The following is a 20,337-nucleotide window of genomic DNA, read 5'->3' on the forward strand; positions in this document are numbered from 1 at the left end:
TCGAGACAGGGTCTCTCTGTAGCCTTGGCTGTCCTGGACTCACTTTGTCGACCAGGCTGGCGTCTTCCTCATTTTAATTAATTAATTTATTTTTGGTTTTTTATTTTTAAAATTAATTTATTCAGATTACAACTCAATTGTCCTCCCATCACTCATCTTCTTCTGTTCCTCCTACTCTCACACCCCCACCCTGTTACCCTCCCTTAGGTCCATGTCCGAGGGAGATCTCCTCCCCCACTCTACGGTCGCAGGCTAACAAGTCTCATCTTGGTAGTCTGCCTATTCCTTTGAGTGGCACCAGGGCTCCCCTCCAAGGGGAGGTCGTCAAATATGGGGCACCAGAGCTCATGTCAGAATTAGTCCCTGCTCTCCACATAACTGTGGAGGATGTCCTGTCCGTTGGCTAGATCAGAGTAGGGGTTTGGTGTTTACTACTTGTATTGTCCTTGGTTAGTGCAATAGTTTCTTCCCCATTTTTAATTGGGTTGTTTCCTCATGTTTAGCTATTTCTTTTTAGTTCATTATCTATATTCAATATTATCACTCTTTCAGATGTGTAGCTATTAAAAATCCCCTTTTAACTATTCTGTAGTCACCCTTTCCAAATGACAGTGTCCTTTGCCATACAGACGCTTTTCCTTTTCACGAGGTCCCATTTATGAGTCTTCTGAGTGCCAGTGTTACCTTTAGAAGGTCTTTTCCTGTAGAGCAACCTCTTAATCTGGCCTTTCTTTTAGTTCCTCTGGTTAAGAAAAGCCTTAATGTTTTGTTTTCGTTTTAATGCTTAAAGGATTTTTTTTGTCTTAACCTTATACCATTTGTGGTTTTTTTCATTTTTATGCCTGTCTTTTAATTTCTGTTCTTAAAATAATTTTTCCTGAGAACATCACTTTCTCCCCATCACCCCTAGGTTTATAAGATATAAACGACAAAGTTTATATATTTTCTGTATGGAACTTGATGCTTTACATATATATATGTACATTGTTCTTGATAATGTTTAATGTCTTAGCACTTTTCACATATTATGTACATATATTTAACTGTAGTCACAGTGCTGTGCAATAGATCTCTGTATTTCTTTCATCTTCTCTACTTGGAACTCTGTCCCTTTTGACCAAAGGTTTCCCCACTGTGACCCTTAACAGTCTCCACTTACATTCTCTTTCTGAGTTTCTCAGATTCTTCAGGTAAGTGGGGTCCTAGTCAGTCGTCTTTCTGAGTCTGGCTTACTTAGTACAATGACTTTGGAATCATGCATTTTACTGCAAATAGCAGGATTTCCTTTTTAAAGGTCACATAATATTCCATTATATTTATCAAATTTTCCCAATTTTCCCCTGTTGATGGACACAAATTGATTGCATATATGCTCATTACTTTTTGAGAGACTCTGCTAAATGCAGATAAAAGCCAGCCCAACTCATATTTCTTTCCCCGCTGTTTCCTTAGAGAATAAGCTTAGAAGTTATTTGGTCTATTTTTCAACCTATTGCAGGCAAGAGTTTTATTAATTCTATTGCTGCCGTTTATATGAATCTTAACTTTTCTAACCCCAAATATCTGTTCCCTTGCTGCCTGCTCCCAAGGAATACATAAATGAATATTTAGCTTTATGTTAAGGCCAGTATATTAAAATATCAACTTCTGGGTTGCTCAGGGTAATGCTATTTGTTATACAAATAAGGTTCTAACTTCAGAAGCTAAATATAGTAGAGATTTAAAATGTAATCAGTTAACAAATAGGAAATGCTTCTGAACTTCTGTCCCATTCTATTCATCAGTCCATTTGTGGCACTCCTTACTCTGCAGCTTCACAGGCCTTTTGCGGCTGTGGAGCAGGCTCCGTTTCCTACGAGCCTGCTCTTGGAATGGGCACTTGTCTATGTTTGGTTGCCAAGAACTGACCACAGTTTGTCCCTTGATGCAAAGATTGCTTCTTAGCACCATCTCTACTCTGGAGCAGGACAAGATGAGTTGTGATAGGTGCCTAGTGGCTTCTATCGTATTCTAGATGTGAATTTCTCTCCTGCTCTTTGACAAGGCTTTTGTGACTGAAATTACCACGATGGAAATAAAAATGTAACGAAAGTAGAAGTCGCCTCCACTCTTGTTGGTATTTCATAGTAATGTGCATATTCACAGATTCCGTGTGTATTCGGACCATAATAAATATCAAGGATTCTGCTCACCACCTTTCCATTTGTATAAACATTTTTTAGATTTTATTTTATTTGATGTGTTTTACCTGCATGTATATCATTTGTATGCTTTGTGCTCATGAAGGTCAGAAGAGGGCATAAGATAGCATGTAATTTGAATTAAGGATTTTTGTAAACCACCATGCGGGTGCTAGGAACCAAAGTTGAGTCCTCTGTAAGAACAACAGGTGCTGTAACATCTGAACCCTCTCTCAAAGCTCCATCTTTGATTATGGTAACAGAGACCTGAGGTAATTACTTATTTTTATAAAAGGTTCTGACTCAGAGTTTTAGCTCTAGTTTACAGTTCATTGGCCCTGTGCTTTGATGAGGGGCCATATCATGGTGAAAGCATGTGGCAAAGCAAACCAACTTCCCTCAGGAGCCGGGGTGCATGAGAGAGGTGCACTGGATTCTACAGTCTCCTAAAACCACCTAGTAGATGCCGCCCTTAATGGTTCTACCAACTTCTGGTGAAGCCTTTCTGAGGATTAATCCTTTATTACATGGGCATTTACACAGCATGTAAGAGAATATAACAGTTAAAAGCTAAAGGATTTGACATGATCAAGAGTTGGTACAGCATCTTGAAGACCTTGGGGTCTGTGAGTCTAATGAATCATTGGTGAAATTATATCATTTAAAATGAGCAGACAATTTGGAGATTATTGTTAAGTAAATAGCCCACAGCATGAACACCTTATTACATATGAAGCATTTAAATCTGGTTGGAAGGAGCGTGTACCAAACTGAAACAAGTGCAGGAAAGTTTATCAGTGTTGACTAACTATTTGGGGATTCATTCAGATTATTGGTTTTTCAAACTTAGGACTTGAATCTATGATTCTAAAAGGTCAGAGGTGAACTATTCAGGAGGCAGGTCACCTCTGAAGCAAGCAAGCTAACAAACAGCAGATTCCAAAACACAAACCTAGAAGCCATAATCTGAGAAGTATCCTAAGGCGCTACTGCAAAGAGAGCAACCAAAGCTCTAATTCCTTGGGCCTGGCTCAAAGGTGAATTTAGCAATTTATAGTTGTTCACTTAGATGAAACGCTCCAAAAACTTAGATGAAAATACCAGATAGATACAGTGTAGAACTATTAGCAATTCCTTACCACAGTTTTCAAGTCTAATGAACACATGAAAATATCACTAAGAGGGTCTAGTATCCTAGAAAACTGAACTTAGCTTTGAACTTAGTTTAACAAACCCACTACAAGAGTTATTTCACCATAACAGCTAGAGAGACTCCTGAGAAGGGAGGCTGAAGGGATCTTAGAGTATCTTAGAGGGAAGGGCTGTTACTGCATTGAGAGTTTTCTCTGGATCTAAGATCTTTGCATTGTAGACTTTAGTGTGCCAGGGTTGTCAATAGCTAATTCACCAGCTGTCTGTCCCAGTCTATATGCTCTATTGATCTCAAGAGAAACTTTTTAGGGTATAATGCAGAAAGAGAGGCCACCACCTTGGCCATAGTGTCTCTGAAATCAAAGGTTATGAGTTGATATTTGTAGGGTTTGGAGTCATGAACATTTTAATGGAAGACTTTCAATATGCAAATCTAACTGGTAAAGTTTGTATATAAAAGCTTAGGGTTAATAAACACTGAGGCTAGCCACTTAGCAAGTCATAAGAGGTGAATAGTAGGGTTTGGAGAGATGGCTCAGCAGTTAAGAGTAATGACTGTTCTTCCAAAGGTCATGAGTTCAATCCCCAGCAACCACATGGTGGCTCACAACCATATATAATGAGATCTGATGCCCTCTTATGGTATGCAGGTGTACATGTAGGCAGAATACCCTATACATAATAAATACATAAATAAATATTTTTAAAAGGTGAACAGTGAAGGAAAGGGATCATCTGTTTTGAGAAAGGAATTGCATGCTCACACAAAGAGAAGAATCCGTATTATTTTGAGAAGGGTACCCAATTGCTGACTGAGCCTTATTATGGTGAATTCTGTGATAAGTACTGAAGGCGTTTACCACTTTACAGCCTTGTTTTACTGGCTAAAAGTTCCTTGAAAAAATCAGGAGACGGTCATGTGGCATGAAAGTGGGCCTTAGTTCTTCACAAAATTAACCCAAATGGATGCAAGTATTCTGGGTCCTCCTATTTCACTTAGGTATATGTTTTTCCCTTAATGTGTTACACATTATTAGATTTGTTGAATTCAACAAACTCACGTTGCATCCGCTTATCTTCAAATGATGTACTTTTGTGTTCTTATGTCTTAATAAAACTCTTATGTTTATATACCACATTGTCTTTATTCAGCATCCAACCGTTAGTGGACACTTGGGCAGCTTCCCTGACATGGCCATTATATCGTCAGATCCTTATCTTAATGTTCTCCTTATTGTGAAGTCCCTTCTGACCGCTCCTTTTAAAATAATTCCTTTCCATCTGCTTCCTATGGCAGCATTTCTTGTTCTACTTCCTCTGATGGAATGCTTCTTATTTTACTTATGTATTATGTTATCTGTTTAATGTCTTAAAGCTATTTCTGCTTAGTAGAATTCTGCTACTAGAAGACAAGTTCCACAATAGCTATACTAAGCAATCAGTGGGTTAGTCATATGTGTTCTTTATTTTATATACACCAATATAGATACTTGTCCCAGCCCTACTAAAAATGTTCTGAGTTAATGAAATTGTATCATGTTGTGACTACCTAAACATGTCCTGTACAAGGACAACAATAGATATGCTTATGTGGATTGGGGGAAAGCAGGAGACCTCAACCATACACAGAACTATAGGCAACCAAATAATGCTCAGAGTAGGAGAAATAGTTTTACCAAGGAAAAACACACAAGTTGGTTAGCCAGTGGTCAACAGCCTAGACTGAGCAAGGTGTTTTCATGTATTTAGAAATATACATGTAGCAATTGATGAAAATGAGGCCATATATTTGAAGGCAATCAAGGTAGATGGTTTATAGAACATTTGGTGGGAGGAAATAGGTAGAAAGATGATATAATTACAATTTCCAAAAATAAAAGAAATAAGTAAAAATACATTATACACATTTTATATAGTATGTATATGTGTATATGTATGTATGTACGTATGTATGTATACAGATGGATTCACACATTTTTTTTAAATAAACAGGTTATCAGGTCACCACATGGGAGAGACTTCGAGGATCCCTTTGAGAGGTGTGAAGAATATTTGAGCCCAAGGACATGTAACAAACCCCAGCATTCTGCAAGGACCTTACTCGTCCATTCAGCACCCTCAACAGTACCAAAGCATTGTCCAAGCCCTGTGCTAAATAGAGCCTCTCTCAGGGAAAGGTAAGTGTAGTTTCTGTTTTTCCTCATCTTTTGTTTTTGATCAGGAAGATCATGAGTTCAAGGCCAGCCTAGGTTATACCTTTCCTACTTTGAATACTCAGAACTAGAAGCAGAAAACAGTACATTCATATGAATTGATTATTTATAAAATTAAAATTTGGTTTTAATGCTTAAATTGTTTGTTAGGAAAATATTATATATTGTGTTGATATTTCTCCCTGGCACAATTTACTGGAAGTGAGTTTATTAAGCATATATGGTTCTCTGTTCCTAATTAATGTCATTTCTTAAAGATGAGAATCTGACTGAGTGTGTGATAGGTTGTTTTAGTAGGCCCATGTGGTTTACTATAATTGGTTTACCATACGTATATAGATAGTCTACGCTGAATTAGTCTCAATGGTGAAGCATGCATTGTGGGGTGGCATCTGGCCTCATTTATCTCCTGCAGGCAACCCAGGGGAATCTAAATCACAGGAGGGGTTAAGCTCTCACTCTAGGAATGCTTATATCCCCGGTCAGAGGGCTGGTTATATGTGGGCATGGGAAAATCCACCATTTTATATAAAACTATTCTTATCCCATTAAATAATCCAGGTTATTTCAAAAACTTTCACAGAGAGGTTGAAACTGGAGAAATATTCTTGTAATGCCTTGTCTCTCACATTCCATTTTTACAAGTGGCATAAAAAAGTAGCCACTGAATTCTTAAGGCATGTTAAGTTCATTCACCAGACGTAATTAACAAAGGCTTAATTAGCTGTAGAGACTCTAGCAATAGTCCAGCTGAAAGTAGCTACTTTGAGCAAGCTTATGGCTGCTGTATTAAAACGTCCTGTTCTGAGCAGATAGGCTTATCTGTTTCGTCATAAGCTTTGTATGCATTTAGACTGAGGGAGGGGGTAGGGAGAGAATGTGAGTGTGCTTGTGATGCTGGCTACTTGATGCTGAGATACAGAATACTGTTAATTTAATTTAAAATTGGTTTTTGAAAATTTTATGCTTAGTGCTATATTTACATCATTCCCCTCTCCTCCCTCCCTACAACTGCTCTCCTGCTCTTAAATTATCACCTCTTCTATAATCATTATTGTTATACACTTATGAATGTATATATATATGTACATATATATATATCCCTACTACATGCATTTTGTGTTGGTTGTATATACATGTGCTTAGGGATGACCACTTGGGATTGTGTGACCTATCAGGGTATCATCCCTGGAGAAATCTGATTCTTCCTCCTGCTAGTGGCCATGGACTTCCTGTAGCTCTTCTTCTAGGGATTGGAGCCTTGGGAAAGTCTTCCCATCCATTTCAGCATGTCACTCAGAACTGTAATTGTAGAAGTCTTATTTGGGGAACCATGTTGTTGAGATTAAATGAGCGCATCATCCCTTTCATTGCTGGATACACTATCTTGTAGTAGGTGTACTTGCCCTCTGACTTTAATACCTTTTCACTCGCTCTTCCGTCATAGTTCCTGAGTCTTAAGTGTAAGGTTATGTTGTAGATGTACCAATTGGAGCTGGGCACCTTGCCATCACCTGTCTTCTGCACTTTGACCATTTGTGGAGTGAGATACAAAATTTTGTTTGATACCATTTCTAGTTCATTAGAATCATGCATTGTGTTAAAGGAGAGCTCCCATGTGGTACGTGCATACACACACACACACACACACACATATGTTACACACACACACACACACACACCTTCACTTTAGAAGTTTCTTAGAAGCTCTTGAAAGGGGGGTTTCTGAAGAAGTCTGATAACTTGAATCTCACTATCAGGGGCTTTATTTCTGCATTTGCTCAGATATTTAAACACAGTGAATGTATCTGCTAAACCTTCTGTTTAGTTATGTTATTGTGGTTTTGTTCTGATACTTGTCATGTATATATATATATATATATATACATTTTCAAGAATGCCTTTGTGAATATTGTTTTGTGTCCTTTTAATTTTTTAAATATATTTTGTAACATTCTCCAATTCTAAATGTACTGGAATAGCACAGTATCAATTGGGAAGGGACCTGAGTTATTTTATCTGTGTATACAATTTGACTGTAAATTCTTTATAGAGTATAGCTAAAATTAGCTTTTCAATTATATTTCAGTGGAAGAAATATCTTAAGAATAAATATTACTACTTACATTCTCTTTCTTCCACCTCCCCTCTAGTTTTATGAGACCTGGTTTCACTCTGTAACCCCAGCTGACCTGGAAATTGCTATGTCGACCAGGCTGGCCTAAACTTTGCTGATATCCCTGAGTTGGCTTCGGGAGGGTTAGGATACTGTATTTCCTGCTGAATAGATGTGCTTAAGCTTTTTGCTAAAATAACGTGAGCGTTCTTAATATTTGACATTGCCTGTTTTACTATTGACTGGATGAAAGTAAGGCATACTTAAAAATAAATGGTGAACTAGTTTGAACTTACCAAAATAAGTTAAAGTTTTATTAATGTATTGTTTGTGGCAAGCAGAAGTTTTTCCCCAAGAGAATGTAGCACCTCTATTATGATGCAATTAATTTATAAAGAAGGACACACTCTGAGTATTCAACTCATATTGCTAGGAGCAAAGACGTCTTATTCCTTTCAGGACTCAGCAGCCCTCTTTAAATGGATTGCAGTCTCAGGTTTGGTGTTTCTAGGGCATTACTAATATATTTGCAGGTGTTTACAGAATTCATTGAAGTCTTGATACAGTTATAAACTGATGTAAATGTATATTGTATATTCCAGGAAACATCGGAAGTTTTGTCTAGTAATTGTATGTATGTCAGAGCCATAGCTACAGAAGTTTATATGTATAGGTATTCATGAAAATTATGATTTCTCTAAGATTGAAAATGGTAACCTTTTAATCATGTTTTAAATAAACAGACTAAAAAACTTTGGCAGTTTTAGCCAATGAATTCTTATTTTAGTGAAGGTATTCTTTTCTTTTCACCTATTTAAAAAATACATTCAGAAATTGCCATGCCACAAAATGGTTTCGATTTTGATTATAAGTATTTCAAAAGCATATTTCTAAGTATAAATATTAATATTATTAATCCAGATTAGTTTTACACTTTATAATGTTACTAAAATTAGGCTTGAATATTAGCATAATCTAATTAAAAGGGGATTGGTACCCTTTTATATCCTGTTCAAGTGTTTCTTTTTCTTTTGTGAATCATATTAAACTATTGTGAGGCAAGCATTTCTTATACCATAGCACAGACTAGTGGACCTATTCATAGTGCCATTGGGGAAGGCCTGGAGTTGCACAGTTGCATCTCCTCAGAATTCCACACTGGGTTTCATATGCTGAGGCAATTGTTCCACCAAGCCACCTGCATAGGTGCAGCTAATCTTCCTTTTATCTATGTGAGAGATTTAGTTTGAGGTTATCTATTAAACTGATAATCTATTGATTATGTCCTTTAAAGTAGATCCTTAAAGCCATTTACCTCTTTAATAATCTGTACTTTGTATGATAATGTAATATTCTAACTTTGTAAGAACAATCTGAGAACAAAAAGAGGCCAAATTTAAGTAATCTATGCATATACTTCTAATTTCTTTATAGGGGAATTGTCAACAATGCTTAAAATATATGCATTATTATTAATGGGATTTGGAAATTTTTATGATTACTTGAATAAAATAAAATAAAATAGCTTAATTATATGAATGTCAATTTTGAATTAAAGAGCAGAATGAAGAGAAATAGATACTTTATTTCTTCTCTGACATTTTAAATCCCAAAATACAGACTCTAATTAAATCCATACTTTTCTCATCAATATTTAAATATTTCATTCTTTTAAAAAATATAATTCTCATAGTGGATAGAGAGATGACATCACCTTTGTTGAGAAGGGACTATTTTCTATTCTGAAAGAATGGAAATGTGAGTAGATTCTAAGTATTTTAATTTCCTATATACAATTTGCTTAATTCATAAAGTTGGTAAGTTGTATGTGTAGCTTCTTGTTTTTTCCACATATATTTTCAGAGTATATTAAATTATTTGAGAATAAGTACTAATTTTAAAGACATGGTACGTGGAATTATTTTTCTGATATGAAATTTTACATCTTTATATATAGATATGTGCTAAAGAGAGATGTATCAAAATCATTAAAGTGATCAGATATGTAGGTTTAGTCTCCCAAATACATGTCAAAATTAATTATTAAGACTATGTTTAGACACTGTAGAAAATTAATACTGTAGTTGAGAATGAGTGTATATATAAGTTCTTTCTCCTCATATTTGGCCAAACAAAGAAATTATTTTATGCCTATAAAGGTTAGGAAAAGTTTTTTAATTGTTATTGTTTTTCTCTCTTTAACAGTTACTTACCTTTGTGCCCACAGATTCCACTCTGATTGGTGTTCATCTCCAAACTGTGAAGAGATCCATGACCGGGTAAAAGACGTATTAAAATCACATCAGGCTCATGCTCATGCTCATGCGCATGCGCATGCAAGACATATATGTGTTAGTTTCTAAAATTTTCTTTTTATTAAAGGCTTTTTAATAGGCTCCCCAAACCAGCTAAGGTGCTTTCAGGTTGTGATTCTTAGTTATGGGGAAGGAAAACAAGTTCTCTGAAGGAATCTGTGGGGTTTCTACAAGCAACATAACTAACTTCCTGCTTGGCCAGAGTCTTTTGTTCACAACTTTAATGTATTTTATTATATTTATTCTCTCTCTCTCCCTCCCTCCCTCCCTCTCTCTCTCTCTCTCTCTCTCTCTCTCTCTCTCTCTCTCTCGTGTGTGTATGTGTGTGTGTGTGTGTGTGTGTGTGTGTTAGTGTTTTATGACATATGTGAAGGTCAGAGAATAAGCTTGGCTGAATCAATCTGTCAGTTCTCTATTTGCACCATATTTGTCCTGAGGATTAAAATAAGGTCATCAGGGCTGGCAGCAAGTGCCTTTACTGCCTGAGCCATCCTCGGGTCCTAAGTCATCTGAACTATAAGCATTGTAGTCATAATTATGTCATAACAATTACTAAATATTTAACAATTAACACTAAACATTTAACATACTAAACATCACTAATTATTTAACATACTACAGTTTTAACACTGGTCATTGGAACTATAAGCATTTTTAGTCCTTATTATCTTATAAAATCTAAATGTTTACTTTGTAATAACAATATAGAAGTTTTCATAATGTGGAAACTTGTGCATTTGGTGAAGGTGCATTTGATTCGCTAGGTAGACTGTGGTGGTAGGGGATGTGTGTAGGACCTCTATTGCTGGGCTTTTGCAGATCTTGTTAGTGGTTTAATTAGTAAAGACACAGAGACTTTATATAATTTAAAACTGTTGGGCGTTTGCTGGGGGAGTCTCTGAGCCAGATAGCTAACTTACCCTCAGCTTCTCTGTCATCCTGTCTCTCCATGTGGTTCTCACTGTCTGCTTACAGCGCCATTCAGCCTTCCTCTTGCCTCCCTCCTTTCTGGGCCTCTCCTTGAGTCCGCCTGCATCCTGCCTGCCCAGAAGTTCCCTACTTCCTGCTTCCCGCTCTGGCCTGTCAGCTCTTTATTACACAAAAAGTCACATACTAGCTTGAACCAATCAGGAGTAAAATATCCATCTCTTATGGGTCGTTCTTTGGCAGGTGAGGAAGAGCAAGCATTTACAAGTAGAAAACCTAGAAAACCAGTGATGGGCCATAGAGTGACATTCTAAATCCTGCCAGCCCTTGGCTCACTTCAGGCACAGAATTACCAATTGAAAATACAGGGACACACCCTTTCAATGTGAGGGATGCACAAAAGAAAGAAGAGCAGGTTGGGAAGAGTAGGACATAATGTTTTCTGAGATAAGGTAAACATGCATTTGCATTCATGATAACTTGGAGCCATAACAGTGTAATATTTTTGTATTAGGTTTTTAAATTTCATTCATTATTTTAAATAATTACTTGTCATAGTTTGTGTCTTTCAAGTCATAATAGTTTTCTTTTACAAAAATAAAAATCTAGCCTTTTAATGAAGGTTATTATAGCATTTGTTTAGATTTAAGATTTATAATCTGCCTTTCTTTTTACCATTTTAATTATTCTATTATTAAAACTATTCTGTTATTACTTGGCCTATTGTTCCAACATATATACATGACAGATTATTTCTCTGATCACTTTTCTAATAGTATTGAGGCGTGTAACCTTTTTGTATGTTTATTATCATGTGTCTTATTTCTCTCTATAAAACATAAGTTATTATTGTTCATAAAATAACAATTATCTGTTTTAGCCTCATATTTTTCCTATTCCTCATTATATATGAGCAGTGAGAAATTGAGACTTTTAAACTGGAATCCAGAGTATTTCCGTCAGTATAAAATTGAAGTGTTTAAATACAGTCCTAGCATACTATGAAGGGCCAACGTGAATGAAAGAAGAATAGTAAAAGGAGAAATGTGCCAGGCCAGCAGAATGATGGAGGGTTCGTATTTGAAGCCTTGGTGGGCTTTAGATCCCATGATGTCATAATTTAACTTCTTTTTGGTGCTGAAAAGGAAAACCAGAGCCATGTACATGTTAGGTAAATGCCCCACCAGTGAGCTATGTCGCTAGATTGTTTGATGTTATCTGTAACAATATTTTTGTTTTATATGTAAGATTGTCATGTTTGTGCCTGCTGCCCACAAAGAGCAGAAGCAGGCACTGAATTTCCCAGAACTGTGGTTATGGTTGTTTGAAAGCCAATGTTTGGGAACTAGAAACTGAGGCCCTTTGTGAGAGAAGGAAGTGCTTTTACCTATTGAGTCCCCTCGCCAGCTACCTTTTGATGTTGTCTTAATCAAAACCCCAGCATAGTTTTAAAAACCGAATGTTGGCAAGCATATTCTAAAAGACAGATAGAAAAACAAAGGAGCTTCCAAAATCAAGACAAGCATCAATGAGATGCCTCAGCAAATACAGGTGCTTGATGCCGAGCCTGACAACCAGGTCCCTGTACACATGTATTCACAGGCATACGTGCATGCAGTGAATAAATAACCTAATGAAAAAAATTAAAAATTTAAAGAATTTCCTACAATGTATACAATGAAATGTGATCATGTCTCGTATGTCTCCCTCTAACTCCTCCCACATGTGTCCAACACAAGTCATTACCACCTCGTGTCTATGCCTAAATGTTTTTAAAAATCCCCACTTAGTCCACTTTTATCTGTACTTAGCACTGAAGTGTAGGAAACCTACCAATGGCTACATCTTTTAATAAATGATTCTCTATTTCCCAACAACTATCCACTGCCAATAGAAATTATTCTGAAAATAAAAAAACTGGAGGCCACTCCATCCAGCTGTAGCAGTTGATTCTGTTGAGGACACTTTAGTATTCACTAAGCAGCAGACATATCCAGTGAGTAGAATGGAGACTCCACAGACTGACTTACACAAACGCTGTAGCTGATAAGTGGAAAGGGTGCAAAGTCAATTAAGCAGAATCCCAGGGAGAGCTGTCTCTACTTCCTGGTGTCGAGATTGTAAATATGCAGTCACTCCTGGCATTGCTTACATTGGTGCGAGGGTTAAGCTCGTGTCCTCTGGTTTTCAATGTAGGCAATTCATCGACTCAACTGTCTCCCCAACAAACACTTTGTATTTTTTGTCTTGTGAACAAATGGTTCTGTAGGAAAGCAAAACAAAACAACCCAGCAGCGACAACAACAACAAAATTCTCTCAGTCCCTAATTCACAACAGACCAAGAGACCTTATGTATTATAAGACCTTCAAAGGAAAGCATAGAAGAAAATGTAGACAGTTTAAATTGAAATGAGACAACCTATAGCAGACAAAACCAAATTAAGTTGGACCTTATAAATTTTATATATTTGCCTAATCGAAGTTACTGGTAGAAAACTAGACTTTGTCTGGTTAAAAATATTTTCGGTAGGGCCTGGATTTGATATGAAGACCCATGCGTGGTGGGGAGGAGGAGTAGAGGCCAAAGCCACATCCCAAATGATTATCATGTTTTCTTTGGTGTCTTGTGATGTGAAGGGTTCATCTCTGTGATGTCCTTAAAGCATGCAAACACTGGGCTGGATAGATGGCTCAACCACTAAAGGCTAGGCTCATAAGCAAAATCATAAAATACAAAGTCCTCCAAATTAGCAAGTAAGTGGTCACAGATTGCAGGAGACTTAAGTCTTCTGTACTGAACCTGTGTCAGTACAAGGGCATTGTTGAGAAGACTTGGGTCCAAATACAGTTGGCAGCCATGTATTGTACCAATGAGAGAGCTTTTTTTTTTTCTGATTGTACCATGCTTATGTCAGATGTTCACATTAAGAGACCCTCAATAAAAGGAGTGTTTCTGTGTGTTGTTCTGTCCCACGTTTGTAACTTTTTTGTATATTTATAACTGTATTTCAAAATTTAAAAGGTAAAACATTCTTGAGAGTTTTATTTCAGCCCTCTTAATTTTAACAAGAGTTGATGTGATTCCAGGTTTCCTTCCCCTCCCAGGCTCTGGGAATAATTTTTGCTGGCTCAGCATGGATCACACTTCCTTCACTTTGGCCGGGATTTCTGCTTTAGTGCCTTCCCTCACTCTGCAGGTTCCAATGCAAGGGGCAGCAAGCTCAGCTTTGCACCAAGAGAGTATCATTGGAACTTGATGATTAGAACTTTACTTTTTGTCTATGTAGCATTGGGGATTACCAACCCCCTGCTGATTTGTCTGTCCCCCAGCAATATACCTGCTGAACAAAGCATAGGGCCTTGGCATTTGTTCTGTGCTAAAGATCCATAGAGGCTCGCAGGAAAAAGCCAGGTGGCCCATTATCTCACAACTTTGGGGTTATCTCCTCTGGAGAGTCTTGTCAACACAGTTACAGTTGTTTGAGCAGCTCTCTGGTGATTTAAAATAGCAGAAGAATTAATGTAATCAGTCTATTCCATCCTGTTCAGAAGTAGGAGACTTTCACTCCACTTTTAAAACTTAAGTTTGTATTTGCCTCTAATTGATGATGATGCTCATGTTGGCTTATGCTAGACACTAATTTCAATACAGTCCAGCAGCAGAGCACAAACTTATAATTAGCTAGCATTTCCTGCCTGTGTTCATTCATATAGCATCCGCCTCCCTGAGTAACTGTGTCCCCATAAGGAACATACACAGTGTTTTAATAAACCACTGAATGAATATGAAACAGTAAAAGACAAAACAAAACAAAAAAACCCAGTGTGCTACAGCATGCAATTAAGTATATGAATGCAAAGCATATGCATGGCTTATTGTTCTCTCAGAGAAAAACTGAAATTGGCATATAGGAATAGTAACGTTTATTAGAGGCTAGGGACTGTGCACACATTAGTCTACTTTTTCCTTACAATAATCTTGTAAATTAAGTAGTATTTCAAAGACAAGGAAGCTGACATTCAGAAATGTTGTGGCATGTGTAAGGTACATAGCCACTGGAGATGCTTTTAACCAAGATCTGCATCCAGGTAACATCCTTGATCTTAACCACTGCTTTCTACAGTGATGATTACTAAGTACATCTTCAAATGCCTAAGCACAGAGATGTTGCCAAGCTTAAACATATGCGAGCCATAGATGTGTGTATGTGCATGCTCAAAAATAAGTCAGTGTGAATATAGAGACATGATGCCGACCTACTAGGTGTTTCATTTTCTATTTATTTATTTATTTATTTAATTTGGTAAGCCGATTAACTTGGTAACAGTGAGTGGGAAGTTGGTTAAGGCTAAGAATAAGAGTTTGGAATGACACGTACCAAAGTAGTATGAAGGAGGAATCCATCAGAAAGGACGTGTGATTTGTCAGGAAATAATGTAGTTTAGATTTGACAGTTTGAAATAGAAATCTGTGTTTAGTTGGAATTCATTTATTTTCCATAAAGTTAGGCCAGGCACTAAACTAAGTGATATTTTATGCATGGTTTGGAACCAGACTTTTGTCAAATACATTTCTATACTTTTTTTCATAGGTGTTAAAAGTGTTTATATATTTAGTATATGTAGCATGCTTAGCAGGATAACTATGTAATAAGCATCTAATTAATGATTAAGATCATGCACCTCCTAACCAGCTGGGTGGGGGGAGGTACTTCCAGTGCTCCATAAACTCACAGACCCTCTAGAGTCCAGCACTGCGAAGAAGTGTGATGTTCCACAGATGGACAGGTCCTGCCATTGCCTCTGATTATATGTTCAGGGCCAGTGCCCCTCCCCACTATGCCCAAAGAAAGCTGGAAGGAGACGCTAAGAGAGATAAACCCAACCCTGGAGAGTGGCTCAGTGGCTAAGACTACTTGTTGCCCCGGAGGATGACCTAGGTTCAGTTTCCATCCCATACTATGGCTCACAACTATTCATAACTCCTGTTCTAGGGGAACCCAACACCTCTTTTAGCCTGTAAAGGCACCAGACACACATAGCATACATACATTCATACACACACATACTTACATAAATATATTAAAAATACATCACATAGGCAAAACATGCATACACATAAAACATTTTTTCCATTTTTAAAATATCTTATTAATTTGTTCATATTATATCTCAATTGTTATCCCATCCCTTATATCCTCCCATTCCTCCCTCCCTCCCATTTTCTCCTTACTCCCCTCCCCTGTGACTGTTACGAAGAAGAGACTTGATACCTATGAGAATATAAAACAAAATTTTAAAAAGAGAGAAAGCCAAGGTAAAGAGCAAATCAGCAGAAGATCCACAGAATTGTCTGCTAATCCTGTGCCTTCAAAACAGGAGCTAATGCCTATAAAGGGCCTTGCAGAGAAGGGAGAGACATCCCTGATGAGAGAAAAGAAAAACAAACAAGCACCCTGCAGAGCACAGAGATGCCAAAAACAGAGTAGGCACCAAGAGCTGAGGAGCTGCAAATGCCAAGGAGAGGGTGCAGGCTTCATAGCTGAACTCATGCACAGTGCATACAGAAATATTTTATCAAGTTTTACTAAGATGCAAAATTTGGCTTTTTAAAGCTCTTTTATCACACAGAGAACGTCATTTGTTTGGGGAGGATGGCATATGTGTCACTAAGAGACTGTCTCCTGCTGGATGTGGGGGAAATGTCTTTCTCAGATTGTTTTTGAAAAATCCAAAAAGGGATTCCATAGTGACACGCATGGCCACCTAGGTACAGAATGCCTTGTTGTGTGGGAAGGCCCAAATTCATTATTATTTTCTCCTTGTCTTCCACCATCAGCGTAGACTTAAGTCTCCTTGAAAACACACAGTAGAGTGGAGAGTGGGATATTACTTTCTCACATACTCTGGTGCCTCACCTTTGACCATATCCCCTGGAGGGGGAGACCTGATGGCACTCAGAGGAAGGACAGCAGGTTACCAAGAGGAGACTTGATACCCTATGAACATATAGAGGGGGAGGTAATCCCCCTCAGGAACAGTCATAGGGGAGGGAAGTAAGGGGAAAATGGGAGGGAGGGAAGAATGGGAGGATACAAGGGATGGGATAACCATTGAGATGTAACAAGAATAAATTAATAAAAAAAAATTCAAAAAAAAAAAAAGAAAAGAAAACATGCTGGGCTTTTGCAGTGGCATCAGCCATGGTTGCTGAAGTTTTCCCCTTTAAGATGATGGCTACTATTTGTCCAGATCGCATAGAATGAAGATGATGCAGGAATAATTTTTTAAAGCCCCTTCCCCCATCTCTCGGGTTCAGAGGGTTCAGAAGCTTAAGAAGCCCTACTGTGCTGTCGTTCTTGCACCTGCTTACCCAGTCTTGCCCAGTACCTGGCTCCTCTGTTCTCCTTGTTATGTAGGCTACCCTAGATTAAAACACATTCTGTACAATGTCCCATCACCCTATGAAAGGATATAAAAGAGAATTTTCTTTGTTTGGGGGCATTACATTAAAGTTACTACACTAGGATTACTCCTGTCTTTCTGTCCACAGCATCTAAGGGCATCAGGCATGGGCACAGAACTGTATGCAAGCAAAACACCCATGAATGTAAACAAAACAACAACAAACCAAGACAAGGACCAAAACCTGGAAATAGCTTCATTAAGAGGAATAATTTAAAGTAAAAAAAAAAAAAAAAGACATAGGGGAGGGGAATAGGGTGAAAGCAGGAGGGAGGGAGGAATGGGAGGATACAAGGGATGGGATAACAACTGAGATGTAATTTGAAGAAATTAATGAAATGAAAAAATTTCATCATGTCTATACAGTAATGTAGGCAGTTTTAATGCTCCCACGCCTCCAGGACTGACCGTGGTGTCCATGGTTGCCCTCCCTCCTAATGAAGCTTATTTCTGAAAGGCCATTCTGCTTGAGCTGCTTCCCACAACCAACCTGTCTTCTCCCCTACTTGTAACAGACCAGATTTTGTCTTTTAACACTCCCAAGCCTGACTAGTGAGTTTTCTTTCTCTCTGTGTGTGGCTTGTTGTTTTGAAATTATTTGATGAGATATTTTTGTCTTTACTTAACATTTTTATCAATACTTTTTAAGAAACAATATAATTTAGTGTATTTTATAAAGTGTATAGCTTGATAATACTTTTTCTTTTAAATATTTTTTTTTCTCCCAAGATGCACAGTGGAGTTTCTGGGATATCGTGCTTTCTTTCTCTTCCCATTTGCATAGAATTTTAATTTCCTTTCCTTTTTTTCTCAGTTTAATTTGGATCTGTTCCCAGGTGTTATTTTACTGTGTGATTTTTATGAAGAAAGGCAACTCTGACCATTAGTTTTGCGAGTTAATAGATCCCAGGTGTCTCTTGCTTCTGTGGAATTTCCTGTAACTCTGTGCTCACCACTGGAGGAGTTGAAAACATCTGCTTTGGGTGGCTTAAGTTGGTACACTGAGCTTCTGAGACTTTTGAAGTCATCAGGTGGATGCAACGTCTCCCCCAATACCAAGTTTTCCTTCACAGGTGGTGACACCAGCCTCCTTTATTAATTAGGGTGCCTTGCTAACACGTTGTCTTGTCATTTAATTGTGTGTGTTTGCCATGGATTTTTAGTGCTGCTATTGGGTAGTTTTAAATTTTTTTACCTCATTGTTATGTGTTTTACTCCTTTGTGTAAGAGAATGAATTCTAACAAAGTGTGTATCGTGTGTAAAACAGCATCTATGTCAGCTGCAACATCATTGGAACCCCCAGTTATCCTGTGTAATGCCTGACAGGCCTTCTTTTCACTAGACAACACAGTATTCTAATATATGTCAGAATTGAGCTTAGTTTGCTATGGTTTTGAATATTCAAAATTACATACTGATTTTATGTCTGGTTTCTTTAGCTGATCTTTGTGTGTGTAGTAACATGCATGTCTTCCTTTTTTTCTTTGCAAATTGATTCAGCAAATTATGTCCTACAATCTAGATATGTTCATTCATTTACATGCTATTTATGGGCACAACAAAAGGTGTGAGGATTGACTTTTCATAAAGGATGCTACAGTTTATCCAGTGTATTTATTATTTGAGGCTAATGCACATGTTCTATTGTTCACAGTATTGTGTATGTCCTTTGATGTACACATACTAGTTTGAAATGTAACTAAGAAGGACTTATTGGAGGGGGGACAAGGAATTTGGATGTGCATATGTTGAAAATAGTGTTTATGTATGTGTGTATACGTCGTACCTTCATATGTATAAAGATATGTACATATATATGGAGAAAGGGAAAGAAGAAACAAGAAAAAGCAGAGGACAGGGAAAAGATGAGGTGAACTTAGCATGAACTTCATTTCTGTTTTACATACTTCTAATATACCTAACACCTAAAGAGTACTATATAAAATAATTTAAGAACTTTTAAAATCTTGACCCATTTGTGAAGTCTTTGTTGACAGTCAGAGAATTTGAATCTTGAAGCATTTTTAATTTTGGGTTAGAGAGATGCTTTCTGATTCTGAATTCTTGATTTTCTTATCCATGTTGTAAAAGTGTGAGGTAGTTGCTAACCCAGATCAGCATGCTCAGTCAGGGCCTATTTAGGATTCTAGCCCCTTATGTCTGCAAGCATGACTAGAAGAGTTCCAAAATAAATGGGTCACAGAGCTAAACAGAGAAGTCTCAACAGAGGAATCTCGAATGGCCAAGAAGCATCATTTCTTATTTTTGGACATTGGATTATATTTTTAGATCGTTTGATTCTGTCTCACAAGTTTCTTGAACTCTCTTTTTAAAGTTTCAATATTATTTGTATTAATTTGTATAAATGACTGTTTTACCTTCGTATTTGTCTGTATACCATTGCGTGTCTGGTTATTGCTGAGTCCAGAATGGGTGTTAAATCTGAGGAACTGGACTTTCAGACTTGTAAGCTAACTGTGGGTCCTAGGAACTGAACTTGGGTCTTCTGAAAGAGTAGCCAGTGCTCTCAACAGCTGAGCCATCTCTTGAGCCCTGGACTCTTTGCAGTTATCAGTATGCTTGCTTTTATTATGGCAACTTAATTTGAAACTAAATTAATTTTGAAATTCTACTGATTCTAGTGTGCTGTTATACCTATCTATTAAATTGCTTATTTCACTGACTATGTTTTTAATTTTAAATCTTTTTTAATCTTCATGGACTCATTTCTGAAATTCTTAAAATGTATGTTCAGTTTGTCCAACTTCCCACCAATTTTCTTGATCCTATTAATCACAAGTAATAATTTAAAATGCATATCTCCTAAAATTCAGTTTTTCAAATATGTTTGTATTTGCATCTTTGTCATTTTTACTTTTTCTTAGCAGTGAGGGGTATCCTGGCTCCAGGTGCACTGCTTGTGTTTAATATTTAGGTGTCGTTCTGGATATACTTAAAATGCTTCAG

At 37.2% G+C, this 20,337-nt stretch overlaps 1 protein-coding gene across 2 annotated transcripts in view; it reads left to right on the forward strand.

The window, feature by feature from the left end:
* SPATA6 (spermatogenesis associated 6) overlaps window positions 1-20,337 on the forward strand; it is a 103,459-nt gene that overhangs the window by 58,508 nt on the left and 24,614 nt on the right. Inside the window, exons 10-11 of one of the 2 annotated variants that reach the window (XM_084787077.1) lie at window positions 5,325-5,509; window positions 9,889-10,012. In XM_084787077.1, the coding sequence (XP_084643203.1) occupies window positions 5,325-5,509; window positions 9,889-10,012 (309 nt within the window). The remainder of the gene's footprint in view (window positions 1-5,324; window positions 5,510-9,888; window positions 10,013-20,337) is intronic. The other variant, XM_084787078.1, reaches the window with a different exon arrangement.

Source organism: Acomys minous (assembly GCF_964271855.1).
Source record: "Acomys minous genome assembly, chromosome: 6".
In the NCBI taxonomy this organism is placed as follows: Eukaryota; Metazoa; Chordata; class Mammalia; order Rodentia; family Muridae; genus Acomys; species Acomys minous.